This window comes from Staurois parvus, unplaced genomic scaffold, assembly GCF_062004578.1.
Source record: "Staurois parvus isolate SC_StPar_1 unplaced genomic scaffold, SC_StPar_1.0 ptg001308l, whole genome shotgun sequence".
Classification (NCBI taxonomy): Eukaryota; Metazoa; Chordata; class Amphibia; order Anura; family Ranidae; genus Staurois; species Staurois parvus.
The window spans coordinates 48,916-70,198 of NW_028319104.1; the positions used below are offsets into that span (position 1 = coordinate 48,916).

The window sequence follows — 21,283 nt, forward strand, 5'->3', positions numbered from 1 at the left end:
CAATATACAAAAGGAATCTGAATATATGAAACAAATTCTGAAAACGAATCCTTCCAACATAACGAATATGAGGGAATGAAATGATGAACGTGTGGAATTAATTGGGAACGAAGCGAATGTTCCGTCGTGCTCGTCTCTAATCAGAAAGGAACTTCTCTGGCCCATTACAGGATTACATTGGATTTTTGTTGGGTTTTTGGCCTTCCTCCATGGAATAAGGTTCAGGCCAGCCAAGTGTTTTGGACGGGAGTTTGCCTTTTTTTCCAACCATATGCCGTTCCCTCTTCACAGGCGATGTCTACAGACTACCAAGATTTGACCTACCTCCACAAGGCTTCCGAAGAAAGAGCATGTAAGTATGTGGATCCAGAGGAAGAAGACTTCCCTACAGAGCTGGAGGTGGGAAGAGGAAGGCAGGAAGGGTTCCTATGAGCTGACATGTCTGATGAGGTATAGATTGGTCTGGTCTTGTAAGTGGCAGGTTTGGGGAAGTCTACATACAGATAGATAGGCAACCAGCATCAGTCAAGTATTTGTTGGACCATGTAGAGGGTCACCATGGTGGATTAGGAAGCTCTCCTGATATAACCATGTGCTGATTGTCCCAGTTCCAGTGAGAAGGATTTGCCATGGCCCCAAACTCCTGCAATAGAGGGAACAGTAGGCCAATGTCTTGGTGTCAACCGCCCTCCTTGTGCCCATCCTACCACTGATTGCTGGAGTGCTGCTCCATCTTCTAGTCCAGGATTCTCCAAAATATGGCCCTCCTGGTGTTGAGGAACTGCAAGTCCCATGAGGCCTTGCAAGACTCTGACATCCACAGGCAAGACTCCTAGAGGCATGATGGGACTTGTAGTACTTCAACAGCTGGAGGGCCATAGTTTGGATACCCCTGTTCTAGTCTCTGGACTGGAAGATGGTTTGTCAATAAATGGTCTACTGTTCCAACTGAATGTTTCAACTGGCCTTGTGAACGTTCTAAACATATCATTGGCCGGGTCTGGTTTTGTAGCACCACGGCTCATCCGATGGATATAGTTTGGCTCAGTTGGTGGGAATGTTCTGATGTTTTGGTCAGTAGAAGTTGGACTCATTTTGTTAGGACACTATGGACAGGTCCATGAACGTCAAAAGATTTAATAACTGTTCAGTCATTGTTCTAGTAAACGGATTACTGATTGGTCTGGTCCCAACAGGAATGTAAGACACATCCCACTGGTAGCCCATTGGCTTAGAATGTGTTTTCCATTCACTGATAATACATTTGGATTGTGGCAATCTTCATTATCGGACTTGTTTGTTGTACCTTGGGTTATGTTCAGTAGACCAGGTCCGGGAGCTCATAGAGTTTGTGTGGATGAGAGTCGGAGCCGGTCTCCCTAGTGGTGAACATCTCTAGTCCATCTCTAGTATTCTTCTCTTCAACCTGAGCAACCATACAAGGTGGGACCCAATGGTGGAAAGGTTATTCCCTTTTCTTTATGAAGTGGCCATTTAGTCGAAGTTTAGCTTTGAAGATATTTTTCGGCATCCCTGAATGCAGTCCTGTACACTTATGATACTCAGTCCTGTTGAGGTTCTAACTGATTGTGGATTGGTTTGGTTCCAACGCCTTCTCCTTTCTATTTCCTCACTTAGACACCAAGATGAACCTCTGGCTTCCCCAGCCATCTTCACGTGTCCTGTGTGCTCTGTGCTCCGTCTGCGCAGTTCTCCTTTCCATCATCATCATCCTCATCATCTCCTTCAGATGTAAGTAGGTACTTAGTACATTCTGGTATACAATGCAGTCCATGACCATGTATCATACCTACTCCAGGGTCAAACCCAGATGGCCCTGTAGACTCCTTGATGACCTCATGACTTGTTTTTGATTGACCAACCTCCAAACCTCCCAGCCCTACCCAATGTTCTACAATGCCTGGCTTTGGTCTCCTCTTATTATCTGTCTATTTATTCATATATGTTGGGTCTGGGCTCAGAGGTTTGGACAACGATCCGTCCAAAAGCCACTTCACCGATAACAGGAACTCACTTACCCTCAGTCATCAATCCTCCGGGTGGGCTCCTTTGGTATCGACCTAAACACAGACCCGAAGATTTCATACCCACAGTGCAATGTTATTAGCAGTTTGGGTTTGTGAAAACCAGAATTCAATAATTGTCTAGGGAAAGGCCAGAGAAATCCCAGGAATGGCGGAAATGTTCACCTGCTGTCAGTGGACGCCAATCACATTCTGCTGAGGTGTCAACACTTGTAGCATGCTGGTGACTCAATACAAAAGCAACGCTGCCATGTTAGGGAACCGTTCATGCTTTTTGCTGCATGCAGTAATAAAATCTACCATAAAGTAGAACGGCGGACAGGCCTTGGACATCCAGAGCTTTACATATTCTTAAAGTGACCATGTACCCTCAGGATCATTGGTAAAATAAAGCCCCTCCTGTCACAGAAGAGGCAGCATACTTCCCTTCCCAGTGGCCCGTGTTTGCCGAGTCCACCACTTTGTGCTCCCCAACAGCTACCCTTACCGCACGAGGAGGTTTCATATTCATTTCAGCTGCTAAGCTCCCCCTCCCAGCAGTGACTTAGTAGCTCAGCTACCCTTGCTCCCCCTCCCAGCAGTGACTTAGTAGCTCAGATACCCATGCTCCCCCTCTCAGCAATGACTCAGCATCTCAGCTCCGCCTCCCAGCAGTGACTCAGTAACTCACCTCCCATGCTGTATCCTCCAAGCAGTGACTCAGAAGCTGGGCTCACCAGTTCCCCCTGCTCCCCCTTCCAGCAATGACTCAGCAGCTCAGCTCACTATTTTCCCCCTCCCAGCACTAACCTAGTAGCTTAGTTTCACCTGCTCCCCCTCCCAGCAGTTACTCAGCAGCTCAGCTCCTCCTGCTCCCCCTCTCAGCACTAACTTGGCTCTCCCTGTCCCCCCCCCAAGCTGTGACTCAGCAGCTCAGCCCCCCCCAACTTTCCAGTAGCAACTTTGCTCCCCCTTCCAAGCAATACTTGGACTTTAATGTCTTCTCTGCTTCTCTTTTGAGGACAAATTGCTTTACAGTCCTCCAGACAGCAGATCTGGGAGGCAAAGACCTCGGAACCTACATCATCTCCAGACAGCAGATCTGGGAGGCGACGACCTCGGAACCTACATCATCTCCAGACAGCAGATCTGGGAGGCGAAGACCTCGGAACCTACATCGTCTCCAGACAGCAGATCAGGGAGGCGAAGACCTCGGAACCTACATCATCTCCAGACAGCAGATCTGGGAGGCGAAGACCTCGGAACCTACATCGTCTCCAGACAGCAGATCTGGGAGGCGAAGACCTCGGAACCTACATCGTCTCCAGACAGCAGATCTGGGAGGCGAAGACCTCGGAACCTACATCGTCTTCAGACAGCAGATCTGGGAGGCGAAGACCTCGGAACCTACATCGTCTTCAGACAGCAGATCTGGGAGGCAAAGACCTCGGAATCTACACCGTCTCCAGACAGCAGATCTGGGAGGCAAAGACCTTGGAACCTACATTCTCCCCAGGCAACAGATCTAGAATACAATGACCCCTGGACCCCCCCCTCCTCAAATCAGAAGGCTAAGGAGGCATGAACCTCTGGATTTACATTTGTCCCCAGGCAGCAGACCTAGAAGGCAAAGACATTCTACCACTACATTCTGCTCAGGCAAAGCCTAGCAGGCTAAGAATCCTTCTAGAAGGCATCTTCAAATAATTATCCTCTTCCCCAGCCCACTTCACTGGCAAAAAGCTCTCAGTGATTGGCCGAGGCATCATATTTATTCATAACCCCTTACATTGTATCTTTTCTCTCTACCTACTGGAGAATACTCAAGAGTAGCAGACTGACTGATGCAAACAATGTCCTTCAGCTTAGAGGAACTCTCTGAACTCAGATAACAAAAAGAAACAGAGCTCAGTCTGGTTACTGCCTGGCCTTCAACACTACATTACCCCGAGGGACCTTCCAGTCTATGGCAGGGTCCCTACACTTCTCTGCTGTCAGGAGGTGAATGCTCAAAATTTACAGCTGGGAACTTCATAAATGATTGGACAAATGTTCATTTACTGGTGGAATAGGTGCAGTGTCATGTACAAGTCTTGATTAGCCATATCTTCTTAACATCGTCTTTCAAATCTGATATGTTGTGGATTTTTGCCCCACAGGCACGGGTGAGAAGCCTCCTGACTGCACCCTTGAGTATAAGGTCAGGAACCTCAGTGAGAGCATGAACTCCAGTGTGGCTCAACTGATCCAGGGTGGTGAGTGCCTCATAGATAGACTCTTCTATAACTTGTCTGTGACTCATCGACCTCCAAATCTTCCACTGATCTACAATGTTCTGCTTTAGTTTCTTCTTCTTATCTCTGTAGATGAGAGTGATGGTGACTTAGAAATAACCTCTTCTAATCTTCTGTCCTACAGGAAGCAAGATAACCGAGAAATTACAGCAGCTGCATGACAATGTGAAAGCTATCCAGGCAGACACTTCAATAAGTAAAGTTCTGTTCTGAGTGGAGGGAGTGGGCAGTAAGGGTGGAACATACAGTTAGTGATGAGTACGGGAGGGAGAACGTGGTCTTTGGTGGTTCTCCATAAAATGGATGAATAATGATGAGTATGAGAGGGGGGGCATGATGTTTGGTGGTTTTCCATTAAGTGGATGGATAATGATGAGTACGAAAGGGTGGACCTGGTGTTTGGTGGTTCTCCACAAACTGAATAGATAATGATGAGTATGAGAAGGAGGACCTGGTGTTTGGTGGTTCTCCACAAAGTGAATAGATAATGATGAGTATGAGAGGGAGGACCTGGCGTTTGGTGGTTCTCCACAAAGTGAATAGATAATGATGAGTATGAGAGGGAGGACCTGGTGTTTGGTGGTTCTCCACAAAGTGAATAGATAATGATGAGTATGAGAGGGAGGACCTGGTGTTTGGTGGTTCTCCACAAAGTGAATAGATAATGATGAGTATGAGAGGGAGGACCTGGTGTTTGGTGGTTCTCCACAAAGTGAATAGATAATGATGAGTATGAGAGGGAGGACCTGGTGTTTGGTGGTTCTCCACAAAGTGAATAGATAATGATGAGTATGAGAGGGAGGACCTGGTGTTTGGTGGTTCTCCACAAAGTGAATAGATAATGATGAGTATGAGAAGGAGGATGTGGTGTTTGGTGGTTTTCAATAAAGTGGATGGATAATGATGAATATGGGAGGTAGGACGTGGTGTTTGGTGGTTCTCTATGAAGTGGACGGATAATGAAGAAGAAGAGACAGAGGATGTGGTGTTTGGTAGTTCTCCATAAAGTGTATAGAAAATAATGCGTAAGAGAGGGTGGACCTGGTGTTTGGCAGATTTCCATAAAGTGGATGGATAATGATGAGTATGAGAGGGTGGATGTGGTGTTTGGCAGTTTTCCATAAAGTGGATGGATAATGATGAGTATGAGAAGGTGGACATGGTGTTTGGCAGTTTTCCATAAAGTGGATGGATAATGATGAGTATGAGAAGGTGGACATGGTGTTTGGCAGTTTTCCATAAAGTGGATGGATAATGATGAGTACGAGAGGGTGGATGTGGTGTTTGGCAGTTTTCCATAAAGTGGATGGATAATGATGAGTATGAGAAGGTGGACATGGTGTTTGGCAGTTTTCCATAAAGTGGATGGATAATGATGAGTATGAGAAGGTGGACATGGTGTTTGGCAGTTTTCCATAAAGTGGATGGATAATGATGAGTACGAGAGGGTGGATGTGGTGTTCGGTAGTTCTCCATTAAGTGGATGGATAATGATGAGAGATTACGTGATGTTTGGTGGGGCCCCAGAAAGTGGTTGGACAATGAGTGTTCCTGAGTAACTAGGTGAGGCTGGTAAAGATGGCGGATGTCAGTAGTTGTGTGATGGGGAGGGTTATTAAAGTGATCCTGTTACAAACTTGAGCAATTAAAACTCAGAAGAGGTAGAGGCCACCTGCAGTCAAAACCATAAGGAGATCTGTGGACATAATCAGCAAAAAGTTACATGCAAATCTGAAATAAAATTTTATTTTGACCTCCCGGCTGCCAAACTCTAAGCCACCATATTGCTCATTGAGTCTATCCATTATAGGAAAGGACCAATCAGGAGCTCAGTAGGTGGAGAAAGACAAGACTAGGTATGAGTTCAGGAAAGGTGGATGTTTTCTGGTGACAGATTTATCTTAAACCCTAACTCAGCTTTCACTTTACAGAGAAACTCCTACATAGACTTTTAACTGTCCAGCCCCTCCCCCCCCCCAAGCCTCCCCTTTAAAGAAAAAAGGATAAGCAGATCCTGCAATGTAAATGCATTCCAGGAGCATCAAAACAAAAGGGGTTTAAATTCTTACAGTTGGCATTCTTTATAAAGCAGTCACAGCCTGAGTAGAAAAGCCTGTCCCCTGCCAGCATGCTGTAGAAAAGGAGCCCTGCTCTCTCTGTGGAAACAGTAGTCTCTCTGCAGAGGTCTTACATGCCCCCCATGCAGAGATGGACTTAGAACTCTACAATCAGCAAAGCTCAAGCTCCCTGCTGATTTGCAGAGATATAGGATTGACCCAGCAGGGAGAGTGTTGGACCTCTGCAGGGTGACCACTGCTTCCACACAGAGAGCAAGGGTCCTTCTCTGCAGCATTCTGGCAGGGAACAGGCTTTGCTACCCAGGCTGATTCTTCTTCCTAAAAAGACTGACCAGTCTAGAAATGAGAATAGTACGTTGGGATAATATTGACCCCTTGAGTTGATAACTGAAGGAGGATTTGAAGTTGGGTGGAAAGCAGTGGTGCTGCCAAAGTAAGGAGAATAGTTAGGATGAGAGGTGACATGGAATGTTGGTAGAGGGTGAGGGAAGGAAGTCAGGAGAGAACGATCTTCTAATGCTCAGTGTTGGTGGATGTGATGGTGGGGTGCTATTGGTGTTCAATGTGGTCAAAGTAAACCGTTCCTCTTTTCTGAGTATCTGAAACTCCAAAGTTCTGCCGTAGAGCAGTCACCACATAGAATCCTTTGCTACCTCTCCAGTCCAGATATCCTTCTCTTTGATCCCTATGGGATTGCCTTCACCCAGCATTGGAGAACTCAACATAGTGTAGCACTACCCCCTTAGGAGCCGCTAGAGATTTGGGTCCCCTTATAGTCCTGCACAGCCAGGCAACACACATTTTCACATAGACTTGCATCTAGGAGTCAGTGACCAGCCCTTGGGCTTTGTTTTTGTGATTTTATTAGGGGATTGTAACTTGATTGGGGTAAGGGCTGTACGGGATGCCCAAAGGACCTATAACTGAGGACAATCTTCCTGAAATATGTACAAGTCTTTACAAAAAATCCTCTTCTTCGAGAGCTAGCCAGCATCCCCTGTTATACCACCCCAGACCCTAGATTCTCCTAATCCAGCTATTCTGGGTGAATCCCTAACCACGTGCCTGTCACTTTAAATTTAAGACAGTCCCGGGTAGTTGCTAATCTGGTGCTCCTTCCCCTATCTGGACCAGGGGGTGCAGGTCTACTCACTCAGCCTTTCTCCTGTGTTGCTGGTGGGTTGGTGGCTGCTACCAGGCCTTCTAGCTGGGCCGCTCCTTCCCTGCCACACAGATAATCCTCCCTAAAAGGGCCAGTGAAGTCCCAAGCTTTCCTCCTTCCAAGGTCCTCCTGCCTGGAGGTGAGCCCCTGTCCCATCTGGGCCCTCTCCCAGACTCCTACTCTCCAGCCCCACATACTCTTCATCTGATACCCAAACTCTCTCTCCCACCTTCCTGCTGAGCAGGCTCAGTTACTCTTAAAGGCTGTCCTGGCTCCTTGCCAAGCCTTCTGTTGGGGATTGGCCAGGATCATCTAAGAGTACAGTCCAGCCACTCCTCATCTCTGCCCACCGCTTCTAGATCTTTCTCCAAAGTCCTAGAGCAGGGGGAAATTCCAGAGAGCTGATATGCAGAGCCTCTCAGCTCTGACCAAAGTTTGACCCACCTGGCTATTACACCCAGGCTGCTACTCAGCTTCTAACTAACAACTGAATCTAGAGCTCCCCCTAGCTACCTAGGAGGGTGCTACAATGGGCCATAATTCTCCAATGCAGAAATCTCTTTGCTCCCTCTGAGATTAACTTCACCTAGGATTGGGAGCCCCAACATAAGCCATAATCCTCCAGTCCAGTCCAGATATGCTTCTCTTTGCCCCCTCTAAGTTTACCTTCACCCAGCATTGAGCCTCAATGTAGGCCATAATCCTCCAGTCCATAAAGTCTTCTTTATTTCCCCTCTGAGATTGATCTAACCTAGTACTGGAGGCCTCAATTAGGCTATAATCCTCTAATCCAATGAATTACCTTCACCCAGCATTGGAGAACTCAACATAGGCCATAATCCTCCAATCCAGAAATCCTTCTCTTTGTCCCCTCTGAGATTACCTTCACCCGGCACTGGAGAAATCAACATAGCCATAATCCTCCAATCCAGAAATCCTTTTCTTTGTCCCCTCGGAGATTACCTTCACCTGGCATTGGAGAACTCAACATAGGCCATAATTCTCTAATACAGAAATCCTTCTCGTTGTCCCCTCTGAGATTGCCTTCACCCAGCATTGGAGAACTCAGTTTAGTCCATAGTCCTCCAATCCAGAAATCCTCCAATCTAGAAATCCTTCTCTTTGTCACCGTCACTGACCATCACCCAGCATTGGAGTCCTCAACATAGGCCTTAATCCTCTAATCCAGAATTCCTCCTCTTTGACCCCTCTGAGATTTCTTTCACTTTGCTTTAGAGATCTCAACATAGGCCATAGCCCTGCTCACCCGCTGGTCCCCTATCTAATGAGAGTACCTGGCTGACTAGTAATGAGGCTCTGATTTCATTATGATGCTTTATGTTAGTGAAGGTAGAAATGTATGCAGCTGATGAACTCTGGAACATCTTTTGATGGTTATTGTCGATGAACATGGTGCTGGGTAAATGTCTGAGAATAGAATGAATGGATGGTGTCATGTGTTTATGAATAATATGCATGACATTGGATTAGAATAGGGATAAAATATGGAGGGCTGGTGTCACATGTTGTGATATATTGGTGTAATGTGAAATGTTTTGTTGGTGTCATCAGTTGTGGAGTGTTGGTTTCATGTTTTGTGAAGTGTTGGTGTCATGAAGTGTTGGTATCAGGTGTTGAAAAGTGTTGGTGTCATGTGACATGACTTGTTGGTTTATGTATGTGGAGTGTTGCTGTCATAGGCTGTGGAGTGTTGGTGTCATGTGATGTGAGGCATTGAGGTCATATGATGTGATGTGTTGGTATTATGTGATGTGGAATGTTGGTGTGAAATGATGTAGGATGTTGGTGTCATGTGATATGAAGTGTTGCTGTTGTGGAATGTGGAGTGTTGATGTCATGTAGTGCAGGGTGTTGGTGTCATGGGATGTAGGGTGATGGTGTCATGTGATGTTGAGTGTTGGTGTCATGTGATTTGGAGTATTGTTGTCAAGTGATCTGGAATGTTGATGTCGTGATGTGAGGAGTGTTGGTGTCATGTGTTATGCAGTGTTTGTGTCATGCAATGTGGGGCATTGGGGTCATGTGATGGGGAGTTTTGGTGTCATGTGATGTGGAATGTTGGTGAATGAGAAGTAATAAGGGTACAGTGATAGAGTGGTGTTGGGTGTCATTGATGGGTAGATGTTGGAGTTGAGTGTCGGAGAATATTTTCAGCCATTATTTTCTTCCTATTACAGGAATTACTTTGAATAGGGCCCTCAATGCCATCCAGAGACTCTCCTATCAGGTGAAGAAGCTGCAGGTGAATGGTGAGTACTCAATGAAACAGATTTCTGAGTCATAAAAAGATCCAAACTAAGGAGACCATATATGGTGTGAGCGTAGAGGCCATAAAGACTCCGGGATGGTTAGAACCAAGTAGAAGCAAATGTCCAGGAAGTGGTTAGGACTCAAGTAGAAGCAAATGTCCAGGAAGTGGTTAGGACTCAAGTAGAAGTAATTGTCTAGGAAATAATTAGAACTTAAGTAGGAGTCATCTAGGGAATGGTTAGAACCAAGTAGAAGGAGTCATCTAGGGAATGGTTAGAACCAATTAGAAGGAGTCATCTAGGGAATGGTTAGAACCAAGTAGAAGGAGTCATCTAGGGAATGGTTAGAACCAATTAGAAGGAGTCATCTAGGGAATGGTTAGAACCAAGTAGAAGGGGTTGTCCAGGGAATGGTTAGAACCCAAGTAGGAGTCATCTAGGGAATGGTTAGAGCCCAAGTAGAAGGAGTTGTCTAGGGAATGGTAAGAACCAAATAGAAGGAGTCATCTAGGGAATGGTTAGAGCCCAAGTAGATGGAGTCATCTAGGGAATAGTTAGAACCAAGTAGAAGGAGTCATCTAGGGAATGGTTAGAACCAAGTAGAAGGAGTCATCTAGGGAATGGTTAGAACCAAGTAGGAGGAGTTGTCCAGGGAATGGTTAGAACCAAGTAGAAGGAGTCATCTAGGGAATGGTTAGAACCAAGTAGAAGGAGTCATCTAGGGAATGGTTAGAACCAAGTAGGAGGAGTTGTCCAGGGAATGGTTAGAACCAAGTAGAAGGAGTCATCTAGGGAATGGTTAGAGCCCAAGTAGAAGGAGTTGTCTAGGGAATGGTTAGAACCAAGTAGAAGGAGTCATCTAAGGAATGGTTAGAGCCCCAGTAGAAGGAGTTGTCTAGGGAATGGTTAGAACCCAAGTAGAAGGAGTTGTCTAGGGAATGGTTAGAACCAAGTAGAAGGAGTTGTCTAGGGAATGGTTAGAACCAAGTAGAAGGAGTCATCTAGGGAATGGTAAGAACCCAAGTAGAAGGAGTTGTCTAGGGAATGGTTAGAACCAAGTAGTAGGAGTCATCTAAGGAATGGTTAGAACCAAGTAGAAGGAGTTGTCTAGGGAATGGTTAGAACCAAGTAGTAGGAGTCATCTAAGGAATGGTAAGAACCCAAGTAGAAGGAATTGTCTAGGGAATGGTTAGAACCCAAGTAGTAGGAGTCATCTAAGGAATGGTTAGAACCCATGTCAGACACCAGATGAAGTAGGAGGAGTCATCTCCAGAGGGACGATAGATCCCAGCTTAGACAGTTGTCACCAGAACAGATTCCCCAATTGGAAGCTTTCCATATTCCTGTTCTGGTGAAGACTGAAATGTCATATTTCCCATCACTTCCTGTCCAGTGACACCAGGATAAATAGAGGGATAAATCTCCCCAGCGAGGATACAGACAGCAATAAAATTCACACCGAGGGTCTAACCCTTCCATATTTTGACAGAAGAAAGGTTCGGTTAGAGATCTTCAGGATGTGAAAAATTATTGTCATAGCCTTGGACATTAGTTTTTTTTCTTGATTCCCTGATGTTTCCACCTCACCACCTCTCGCTGGCCACTCCTTCTATTGGGCTGATATTGTCCTTTCCCACCTGTAGGGTCAAGTGACGTCACCTGTCCATCGGGATGGAGCACCTTCGAATCCAGCTGTTACTTCCACCCTTTGGTTGGGAATTCATGGAGTGCATCGAAGAAGCTCTGCGAGGACAAAAATTCCCATCTGGTGGTCATCAACACGGAAGAGGAGCAGGTTGGTGGCTGGTGAGGGATGTTTGGTGGGTTTTGGGTTGTCGCAGGAAGAGTAGTATGCTCAGCCACACAATTTATGCTCCTGGACTTTACAAAGAATGTGATCAGGTTACATCCGAATCAATCAGAAAGGACACACATGACCACTTCTTGTATTGATTAGAAGTCTGTATTGGTCTTCTGCTATTTCTATCAATTTCACTAGTTTTGTCCATAAAGCTGCTCAGGATGTCACCTCTGTTTTGACATACACTCACCGGCCACTTTATTAGGTCCACCTGTTCAATTGTTTGGTAATCCAAATTGCTAATCAGCCAATCACACGGCAGCAACTCAATGCATTTAGGCATCTAGACGTGGTGAAGACAACTTGTTGAAGCTCAAACCGAGTATCAGAATGGGGAAGAAAGGGGATTTAAGTGACTTTGAATGTGACATGGTTGTTGGTGCCAGACGGGCTGGTCTGAGTATTTAAAAAACTGCTGATCTACTGGGATTTTCCCGCACAGCCATCTCTAGGGTTTACAGAGAATGGTCCGAAAAAGAGAAAATATCCAGTGAGTGGCAGTTGTGGGGACGAAAATGCCTTGTTGATGTCAGAGGTCAGAGGAGAATGGGCAGACTGGTTCCAGATGATAGAAAGGCAACAGGAACTCCAATAACCACTCGTTACAACCAAGAATATAATCTCTGAATGCACAACGCATCCAACCTTGAAGCAGATGGGCTACAGCAGCAGAAGACCACACCGGGTGCCACTCCTGTCAGCTAAGAACATAAAATGGAGGCTGCAATTCACACAGGCTCACCAAAATTGGACGATAGAAGATTGGGAAAACGTTGCCGGGTCTGACGAGTCTGGAGTTCAGCTGCAACATAGGGTCAGAATTTGGCATTAACAACATGAAAGCATGGATCCATCCTGCCTTGTATCCATGGTTCAGGCTGGTGGCGGTGGTGTCATGGTGTGGTGGATCCATCCTGCCTTGTATCCATGGTTCAGGCTGGTGGCGGTGGTGTCATGGTGTGGGGGATCCATCCTGCCTTGTATCAATGGTTCAGGCTGGTGGTGTCATGGTGTGGGGGATCCATCCTGCCTTGTATCAACGGTTCAGGCTGGTGGTGTCATGGTGTGGGGGATCCATCCTGCCTTGTATCAACGGTTCAGGCTGGTGGTGGTGTCATGGTGTGGTGGATCCATCCTGCCTTGTATCAATGGTTCAGGCTGGTGGTGTCATGGTGTGGGGGATCCATCCTGTCTTGTATCAATGGTTCAGGCTGGTGGTGTCATGGTGTGGGGGATCCATCCTGCCTTGTATCAACGGTTCAGGCTGGTGGTGGTGGTGTCATGGTGTGGTGGATCCATCCTGCCTTGTATCAATGGTTCAGGCTGGTGGTGGTGGTGTCATGGTGTGGGGGGAGATTTTCTTGGCACACTTTGGGCCCCGTAGTACCAATTGAGCATTATTATTATTATACAGGATTTATGGCACCAACAGTTTGCTCAGCGCTTTACAATATAACGGGAGACAATAAAGTAACAATACAGTTCAATACAAGAGGGATTTGAGGGCCCTTATCCTTGGAGCTTACAATCTAGGAGGGAGGGGCTAGTGGTACAAAAGGTAGTAACTGTGGGGGATGGACTGGTTGGAAGAGTAGAAGATTCCAGTATTAGCTGAGGGCAGGATAGGCTTCCCTGAAGAAATATTTTTTCAGAGATCGCCTAAAAGTGAGCAGAGTAGGCGGTAGTCTGATAAATTGAAGTAGAGAGTTCCGGAGGATGGGGGAAGCTCTAGAGAAGTCCTGGAGACGAGCATGGGAGGAGGAGACAAGGGAGCTAGAGAGTAGGAGGTCTTGCGAGGAGCGGAGAATACGGTTTGGGTGATATTTGGAGACAAGATCGGTGATGTAATTTAGGGCGGAGTTATAAATGGCTTTATACGTTATTGTTAGTGTTTTGAATTTTATCCATTGGGCAATGGGAAGCCAGTGGAAGGATTGGCAGAGAGGGGTGGAGGACACTGAATGGAGGCCAGTGGAGGGATTGGCAGAGAGGGGTGGAGGATACTGAATGGAGGCCAGTGGAGGGATTGGCAGAGAGGGGTGGAGGACACTGAGTGGAGGCCAGTGGTGGGATTGGCAGAGAGGGGTGGAGGACACTGAGTGGAGGCCAGTGGAGGGATTGGCAGAGAGGGGTGGAGGACACTGAATGGAGGCCAGTGAAGGGATTGGCAGAGAGGGGTGGCAGATACAGAACGGTTAGTAAGGTGGATGAATCTGGCAGCAGCATTCCTGATAGATTAAAGAGGGGATAGCCTGCGATGAGGTCGGCCAATGAGGAGAGAGGTACAATAGTCAAGGATGAGATATAACAAGGGAGTGAATAAGTTGCTTAGTGGTTTCCGTGGGTTAGGAACGGTCGTATCTTGGAGATGTTGTGGAGGTTGGAGATGTTGCGGAGGTTGGAGATATTGCGGAGGTGAAGTCTACAAGATTTGGACAGTGATTGGATTTGGGGCTGAAAGAACAGATGGGAGTCCAGGCTCACACCTAGTACCCTGGCATGAGGGGAGGGACTGATGATTGTGTTATTGATCCTGGAGAAGTCAGGGTAGGGGGCAAGGGCTGGGGGGAATACTAAGAGCTCAGTTACAGAAAGATTGAGTTTGAGGAAGCGGAGTGACATCCATGCCGATATGTCACAGTAGGTTAGTAATGCGAGAGGAGGTGAGGAGGAGACTGAAGGAGTGAGGTGAGGAGGAGACTGAAGGGGTGAGGTGAGGAGGAGACTGTAGGGGTGAGGTGAGGAGGAGACTGAAGGGGTGAGGTGAGGGGTAGAAAGATAGATTTGTGTGTCATCAGCATAGAGATGGTACTCAAAACCATGGGAGTTTATCAGGTGACCAAGGGAGGAGGTGTAGATGGAGAAGAGAAGGGGTCCAAGGACAGAACCTTGAGGGACCCCGACAAAGAGAGGGAGTGAAGGGGAGGTGGCAATGTTATAGGTAACTCTGAAGGAGCACTGCGATAGGTAGGAGGAGAACCAGGAGAGAGCAGAGTCTCGGAGGCCAAGAGAGTGGAATATTTTGAGGAGGAGAGGGGGGGGGGTCAACCGTATCAAAAGCCGCATAGAGGTCAAGTAGTAAGAGTATGGAGTAGTGACCATTGGTTGGGATGAGTACGGAGTAGTGGCCATTGGTTGGGATGAGTACGGAGTAGTGGCCATTGGTTGCGATGAGTACGGAGTAGTGGCCATTGGTTGGGATGAGTACGGAGTAGTGGTCATTGGTTGGGATGAGTACGGAGTAGTGGCCATCGGTTGGGATGAGTACGGAGTAGTGGCCATTGGTTGGGATGAGTACGGAGTAGTGGCCATTGGTTGGGTGAGTACGGAGTAGTGGCCATTGGTTGAGATGAGTACGGAGTAGTGGCCATTGGTTGGGATGAGTACGGAGTAGTGGCCATTGGTTGGGATGAGTACGGAGTAGTGGCCATTGGTTGGGATGAGTACGGAGTAGTGGCCATTGGTTGGGATGAGTACGGAGTAGTGGCCATTGGTTGGGATGAGTACAGAGTAGTGGCCATTGGTTGGGATGAGTACAGAGTAGTGGCCATTGGTTGGGATGAGTACAGAGTAGTGGCCATTGGTTGGGGTGAGTACGGAGTAGTGGCCATTGGTTGGGGTGAGTACGGAGTAGTGGCCATTGGTTGGGAGGAGTACGGAGTAGTGGCCATTGGTTGGGAGGAGTACGGAGTAGTGGCCATTGGTTGGGAGGAGTACGGAGTAGTGGCCATCGGTTGGGATGAGTACGGAGTAGTGACCATCGGTTGGGATGAGTACAGAGTAGTGACCATCGGTTGGGATGAGTACAGAGTAGTGGCCATCGGTTGGGATGAGTACGGAGTAGTGGCCATCGGTTGGGATGAGTACGGAGTAGTGGCCATCGGTTGGGAGGAGTACAGAGTAGTGGCCATCGATTGGGATGAGTACGGAGTAGTGGCCATGGGTTGGGAGGAGTACGGAGTAGTGGCCATCGGTTGGGTTGAGTACGGAGTAATGGCCATCGGTTGGGTTGAGTACGGAGTATTGGCCATCGGTTGGGATGAGTACGGAGTAGTAGTCATCGGTTGGGATGAGTACGGAGTAGTGGCCATCGGTTGGGAGGAGTACGGAGTAGTGGCCATCGATTGGGATGAGTACGGAGTATTGGCCATCGGTTGGGATGAGTACGGAGTAGTAGTCATCGGTTGGGATGAGTACGGAGTAGTGGCCATTGGTTGGGAGGAGTACGGAGTAGTGGCCATTGGTTGGGATGAGTACAGAGTAGTGGCCATTGGTTGGGATGAGTACAGAGTAGTGGCCATTGGTTGGGAGGAGTACGGAGTAGTGGCCATTGGTTGGGATGAGTACGGAGTAGTGGCCATTGGTTGGGATGAGTACGGAGTAGTGGCCATTGGTTGGGAGGAGTACGGAGTAGTGGCCATTGGTTGGGATGAGTACGGAGTAGTGGGCATTGGTTGGGGTGAGTACGGAGTAGTGGGCATTGGTTGGGGTGAGTACGGAGTAGTGGGCATTGGTTGGGGTGAGTACGGAGTAGTGACCATCGGTTGGGATGAGTACGGAGTAGTGGCCATCGGTTGGGAGGAGTACGGAGTAGTGGCCATCGGTTGGGATGAGTACGGAGTAGTGGCCATCGGTTGGGAGGAGTACGGAGTAGTGGCCATCGGTTGGGTTGAGTACGGAGTAGTGGCCATCGGTTGGGTTGAGTACGGAGTATTGGCCATCGGTTGGGTTGAGTACGGAGTATTGGCCATCGGTTGGGATGAGTACGGAGTAGTAGTCATCGGTTGGGATGAGTACGGAGTAGTGGCCATCGGTTGGGATGAGTACGGAGTAGTGGCCATCGGTTGGGATGAGTACGGAGTAGTGACCATCGGTTGGGAGGAGTACGGAGTAGTGGCCATTGGTTGGGATGAGTACGGAGTAGTGGCCATCGGTTGGGATGAGTACGGAGTAGTGGCCATCGGTTGGGATGAGTACGGAATAGTGGTCATTGGTTGGGATGAGTACGGAGTAGTGGCCATCGGTTGGGGTGAGTACGGAGTAGTGGCCATTGGTTGGGAGGAGTACGGAGTAGTGGCCATTGGTTGGGAGGAGTACGGAGTAGTGGCCATTGGTTGGGAGGAGTACGGAGTAGTGGCCATTGGTTGGGAGGAGTACGGAGTAGTGGCCATTGGTTGGGAGGAGTACGGAGTAGTGGCCATCGGTTGGGATGAGTACGGAGTAGTGACCATCGGTTGGGATGAGTACGGAGTAGTGGCCATCGGTTGGGATGAGTACGGAGTAGTGGCCATCGGTTGGGAGGAGTACAGAGTAGTGGCCATCGATTGGGATGAGTACGGAGTAGTGGCCATGGGTTGGGAGGAGTACGGAGTAGTGGCCATCGGTTGGGTTGAGTACGGAGTAATGGCCATCGGTTGGGTTGAGTACGGAGTATTGGCCATCGGTTGGGATGAGTACGGAGTAGTAGTCATCGGTTGGGATGAGTACGGAGTAGTGGCCATCGGTTGGGAGGAGTACGGAGTAGTGGCCATCGGTTGGGATGAGTACGGAGTAGTGGCCATTGGTTGGGAGGAGTACGGAGTAGTGGCCATTGGTTGGGATGAGTACGGAGTAGTGGCCATTGGTTGGGATGAGTACGGAGTAGTGGCCATTGGTTGGGAGGAGTACGGAGTAGTGGCCATTGGTTGGGATGAGTACGGAGTAGTGGGCATTGGTTGGGGTGAGTACGGAGTAGTGGGCATTGGTTGGGGTGAGTACGGAGTAGTGGGCATTGGTTGGGGTGAGTACGGAGTAGTGACCATCGGTTGGGATGAGTACGGAGTAGTGGCCATCGGTTGGGATGAGTACGGAGTAGTGGCCATCGGTTGGGAGGAGTACGGAGTAGTGGCCATCGGTTGGGATGAGTACGGAGTAGTGGCCATCGGTTGGGAGGAGTACGGAGTAGTGGCCATCGGTTGGGTTGAGTACGGAGTAGTGGCCATCGGTTGGGTTGAGTACGGAGTATTGGCCATCGGTTGGGTTGAGTACGGAGTATTGGCCATCGGTTGGGATGAGTACGGAGTAGTGGTCATCGGTTGGGATGAGTACGGAGTAGTGGCCATCGGTTGGGATGAGTACGGAGTAGTGGCCATCGGTTGGGATGAGTACGGAGTAGTGGCCATCGGTTGGGATGAGTACGGAGTAGTGGCCATCGGTTGGGATGAGTACGGAGTAGTGGCCATCGGTTGGGATGAGTACGGAGTAGTGGCCATCGGTTGGGATGAGTACGGAGTAGTGGCCATTGGTTGGGATGAGTACGGAGTAGTGGCCATTGGTTGGGATGAGTACGGGAAAGCCAGACTGTAAAGTGTCGAGGAGGTTGTTGTCGGTGAGGGAGGAGCTCAGGCGATTGTAGACTAAGTTTTCTAGGAGTTCAGAGGTAAATGGCAGCAGGGAGATGGGTCTTAAGTTGTTCAGGTTGGTGGGGTCCAGGGAGGGCTTGTTAAGTATGGGAGTGATGTGCGCATGCTTTAGAGGGGAGGGGAAGGCACCAGTAGAGATGGAGAGATTGAAGATGTGAGTGAGGGAGCATAGGATGGAAGAAGAGGGTGACCGTAGTAGTTGTGAGGGGACAGGATCCAGGGGGCAGGTGGTGAGACGGGTTTCCGAGAAAACCTTAGTGACCTCTTCGGTAGTAGCGAGGTCAGAAGAGGAAAGTGTTGAGGGAGGTTTAGTATAAGGTATGCTAAGTGGGATGGATGTCTGTGTAGTGGAGACGCCCCTATGAATTGCATCAATCTTGTTTTTGAAATGATTTGCAATCTCATGAGCAGTGAGTGAGGTACTGGGTGGAGGTGGAGGTGGAGAAAGTAGAGAGTTAAAAGTAGAGAAGAGACAACGAGGACTGGATGAGAAGGTTTTAATTTATGTCATGGTGGGGGGGGGGGGGAGATTTTCTTGGCACACTTTGGGCCCCTAAGTACCAATTGAGCTTTGTTTAAATGCCATGGTCCATGCACCATGTCACAAAGCTCAGATCATCTCCAACTGGTTTCTGGAACATGACAATGAGGTCAATGTACTCCAATAACCTCCACAGTCACCAGATCTCCATCCAATGGAGCACCTTTGGGATGTGGTGGAACGGGAGATTCCCATCATGGATGTGCAGCCGACAAATCTGCAGCAACTGCGTGATGCCATCATGTCAATATGGAGCAAAATCTCTGAGGAATGTTTCTAACACCTTGTTGGATTTATGCCACGGAGAATGAAGGCCAAAGGAAGCCCAACCCGGGACTAGCAAGGTGGACCTCATAAAGTGGCCGGGGAGTGTATTTCCAATGCGGTGAAAGTAAGTAAGATTCTGAAGATAAGTTTCAAGAATTTCCCAAAATTTGATCATTTTCACCGGTTGTGTCACGGCTTTTGTTTTCAATGGAGAAAAGCCAAAGAAGGAAAAGCCAAAGATGCCTCTATAGATGGCGGAATCGGGCTCCACCCTGACAGCTCTGATCTGTCTATTTTTTACTCCAACTTAGAGAGATCATAAAAAAATGTTCAGCAAAGTTGGGCAAACCTGGAAGAATGAAAGAAATAGAAGGCTCCTATTTTCATCTCCCTTATACATTGGTGACAAAGGGGTCTATTTATACAAATGTCACAGAGCTCTTCATCCATTATATCTTTCTGTACATTCGTTCTGTGTGAATCGGGTAAGAACGAATGTTTAGGCTTTTTTCTCTTCTCAAAGAATGTGCTTTTTCTTGTGAAGTATTAAGATACCATATTATAACCACTAGATGGGGCTGATGAGCATAGGAAAGATGCAACCAGAAATACAGTGAGACAATTCTAGAGAACACTAGAGGGAAGTAGTCAGTATTTGTAATTCCATCTAGCCTTCTCCAGAGTTGTTACATTGTATCTCTTGTGTATTTCCTCTGCTCCTTAGCTCCATCTACTGGCCAAAACCTGGGATTTTACTACGGCCTACAATAAATGAACATTCGTGCAGAAGAGAAATAGCTTAAAGAACCTTTATTGTTGCCCAGTTTTCTCTGAACTCTCCTCTAAATTAGGATTTTGGGATTCGGAGCTGGAGGAGAGGATGGGTGGGGTCAGGATCCAGGGGTTGGGTTGGTGGGTCACAGTGAGAAGAAGGTGTGAAGAGAAGAGTATCAGCGATGATAGTCATGATGCAGCACTCATAATAACATGCACACTTGTAAGACATAATCTGTATTAGGAAGACCTCATCTGGAATCATAGGGTGGTGTAGAACTGGATGGAAAGCAAAGAAGGGCCACCAAATGGATGCCACAGAGGCATGGAGGAGTTCAGCTATAGGAAGAGGCAGTCATGAGGGGATATGGTCACCGTGTATAAATACGTATATGGTCCATATAGGGAACTTGGTGAAATGTTCATTTTAAGGTCCTGAGAGCACACTTGTACAAGTTAACCTTTGAATATGGAAAGGGTTCTTTGCAGTAAGAGCTCTTAAGATGTGGAAAAGACTTCCTCAGGAGCATGTTTCTAGCCAGCTTTGTAGATCAGCCTTTTTCAACCAGGGTGTCCAGGCACCTTGAGGTTTCTTCAGGGGTACCTTGGCAAAATGTCTAAAAATTGCCCAAAACTTGTATACAAGCCAGCGGGTGGATCAAGCCGGCCTTTTAGTCACACAAAACCACAGGTTTCCATTGTGCCCCATCACGGCCTTCTAGCCACCGGTGTCCTGACAACCAATGACATCAATTGATAAGAAGGATGTCAGCTGCCTGGACAGCATCCTAGTTTGACCCTCCCCCACCCCTCTCCATCAGTGCTGGGGGTCACATTATCTCAGTGATGGAGAAAAGCTGAGGGAGAAGAGAAACATTGGAATACTAGTCAGTACCAGCGTGTAAAAGTGTATTTGCTTTGGAAGAATAAATCACCTCTAATGTTGGGTGTCCTACATGTGTGGGTGTTGCTGCATCATATAAAACTATTCGAATAGTTTTTTACATTTTAGAATGGGGGGCCACAAGACTGACCAAAATGTTAGAGGGTGCCTCAAGACTGACCACAATGTTAGAGGGTGCCTCGAAACTGACCATAATGTTAGAGGGTGCCTCAAGACTGACCACAATGTTAGAGGGTGCCTCAAGACTGACCACAATGTTAGAGGGTGCCTCCAGACTGACCACAAGGTTAAAGGGTGCCTCCAGACTGACCAAAATGTTAGAGGGTGCCTCCAGACTGACCATAATGTTAAAGGGTGCCTCCAGACTGACCACAATGTTAAAGGGTGCCTCCAGACTGACCATAATGTTAAAGGGTGCCTCCAGACTGACCATAATGTTAAAGGGTGCCTCCAGACTGACCATAATGTTAGAGGGTGCCTCCAGACTGACCACAATGTTAAAGGGTGCCTCCAGACTGACCATAATGTTAGAGGGTGCCTCCAGACTGACCATAATGTTAGAGGGGGCCTCCAGACTGACCACAATGTTAAAGGGTGCCTCCAGACTGACCATAATGTTAGAGGGTGCCTCCAGACTGACCATAATGTTAGAGGGGGCCTCCAGACTGACCACAATGTTAAAGGGTGCCTCCAGACTGACCATAATG

General features: G+C 47.9%; 1 protein-coding gene across 1 annotated transcript in view; it reads left to right on the forward strand.

Moving 5' to 3' along the window:
* Positions 1-294: 294 nt before the first annotated feature.
* Positions 295-21,283, forward strand: part of LOC149437128 (asialoglycoprotein receptor 1-like) — a 31,214-nt gene continuing 10,225 nt past the window's right edge. The window contains exons 1-6 of the mRNA XM_089661093.1: positions 295-352; positions 1,639-1,752; positions 4,184-4,279; positions 4,443-4,514; positions 9,757-9,828; positions 11,472-11,623. Coding sequence (XP_089517219.1) covers positions 295-352; positions 1,639-1,752; positions 4,184-4,279; positions 4,443-4,514; positions 9,757-9,828; positions 11,472-11,623 — 564 coding nt within the window. The remainder of the gene's footprint in view (positions 353-1,638; positions 1,753-4,183; positions 4,280-4,442; positions 4,515-9,756; positions 9,829-11,471; positions 11,624-21,283) is intronic.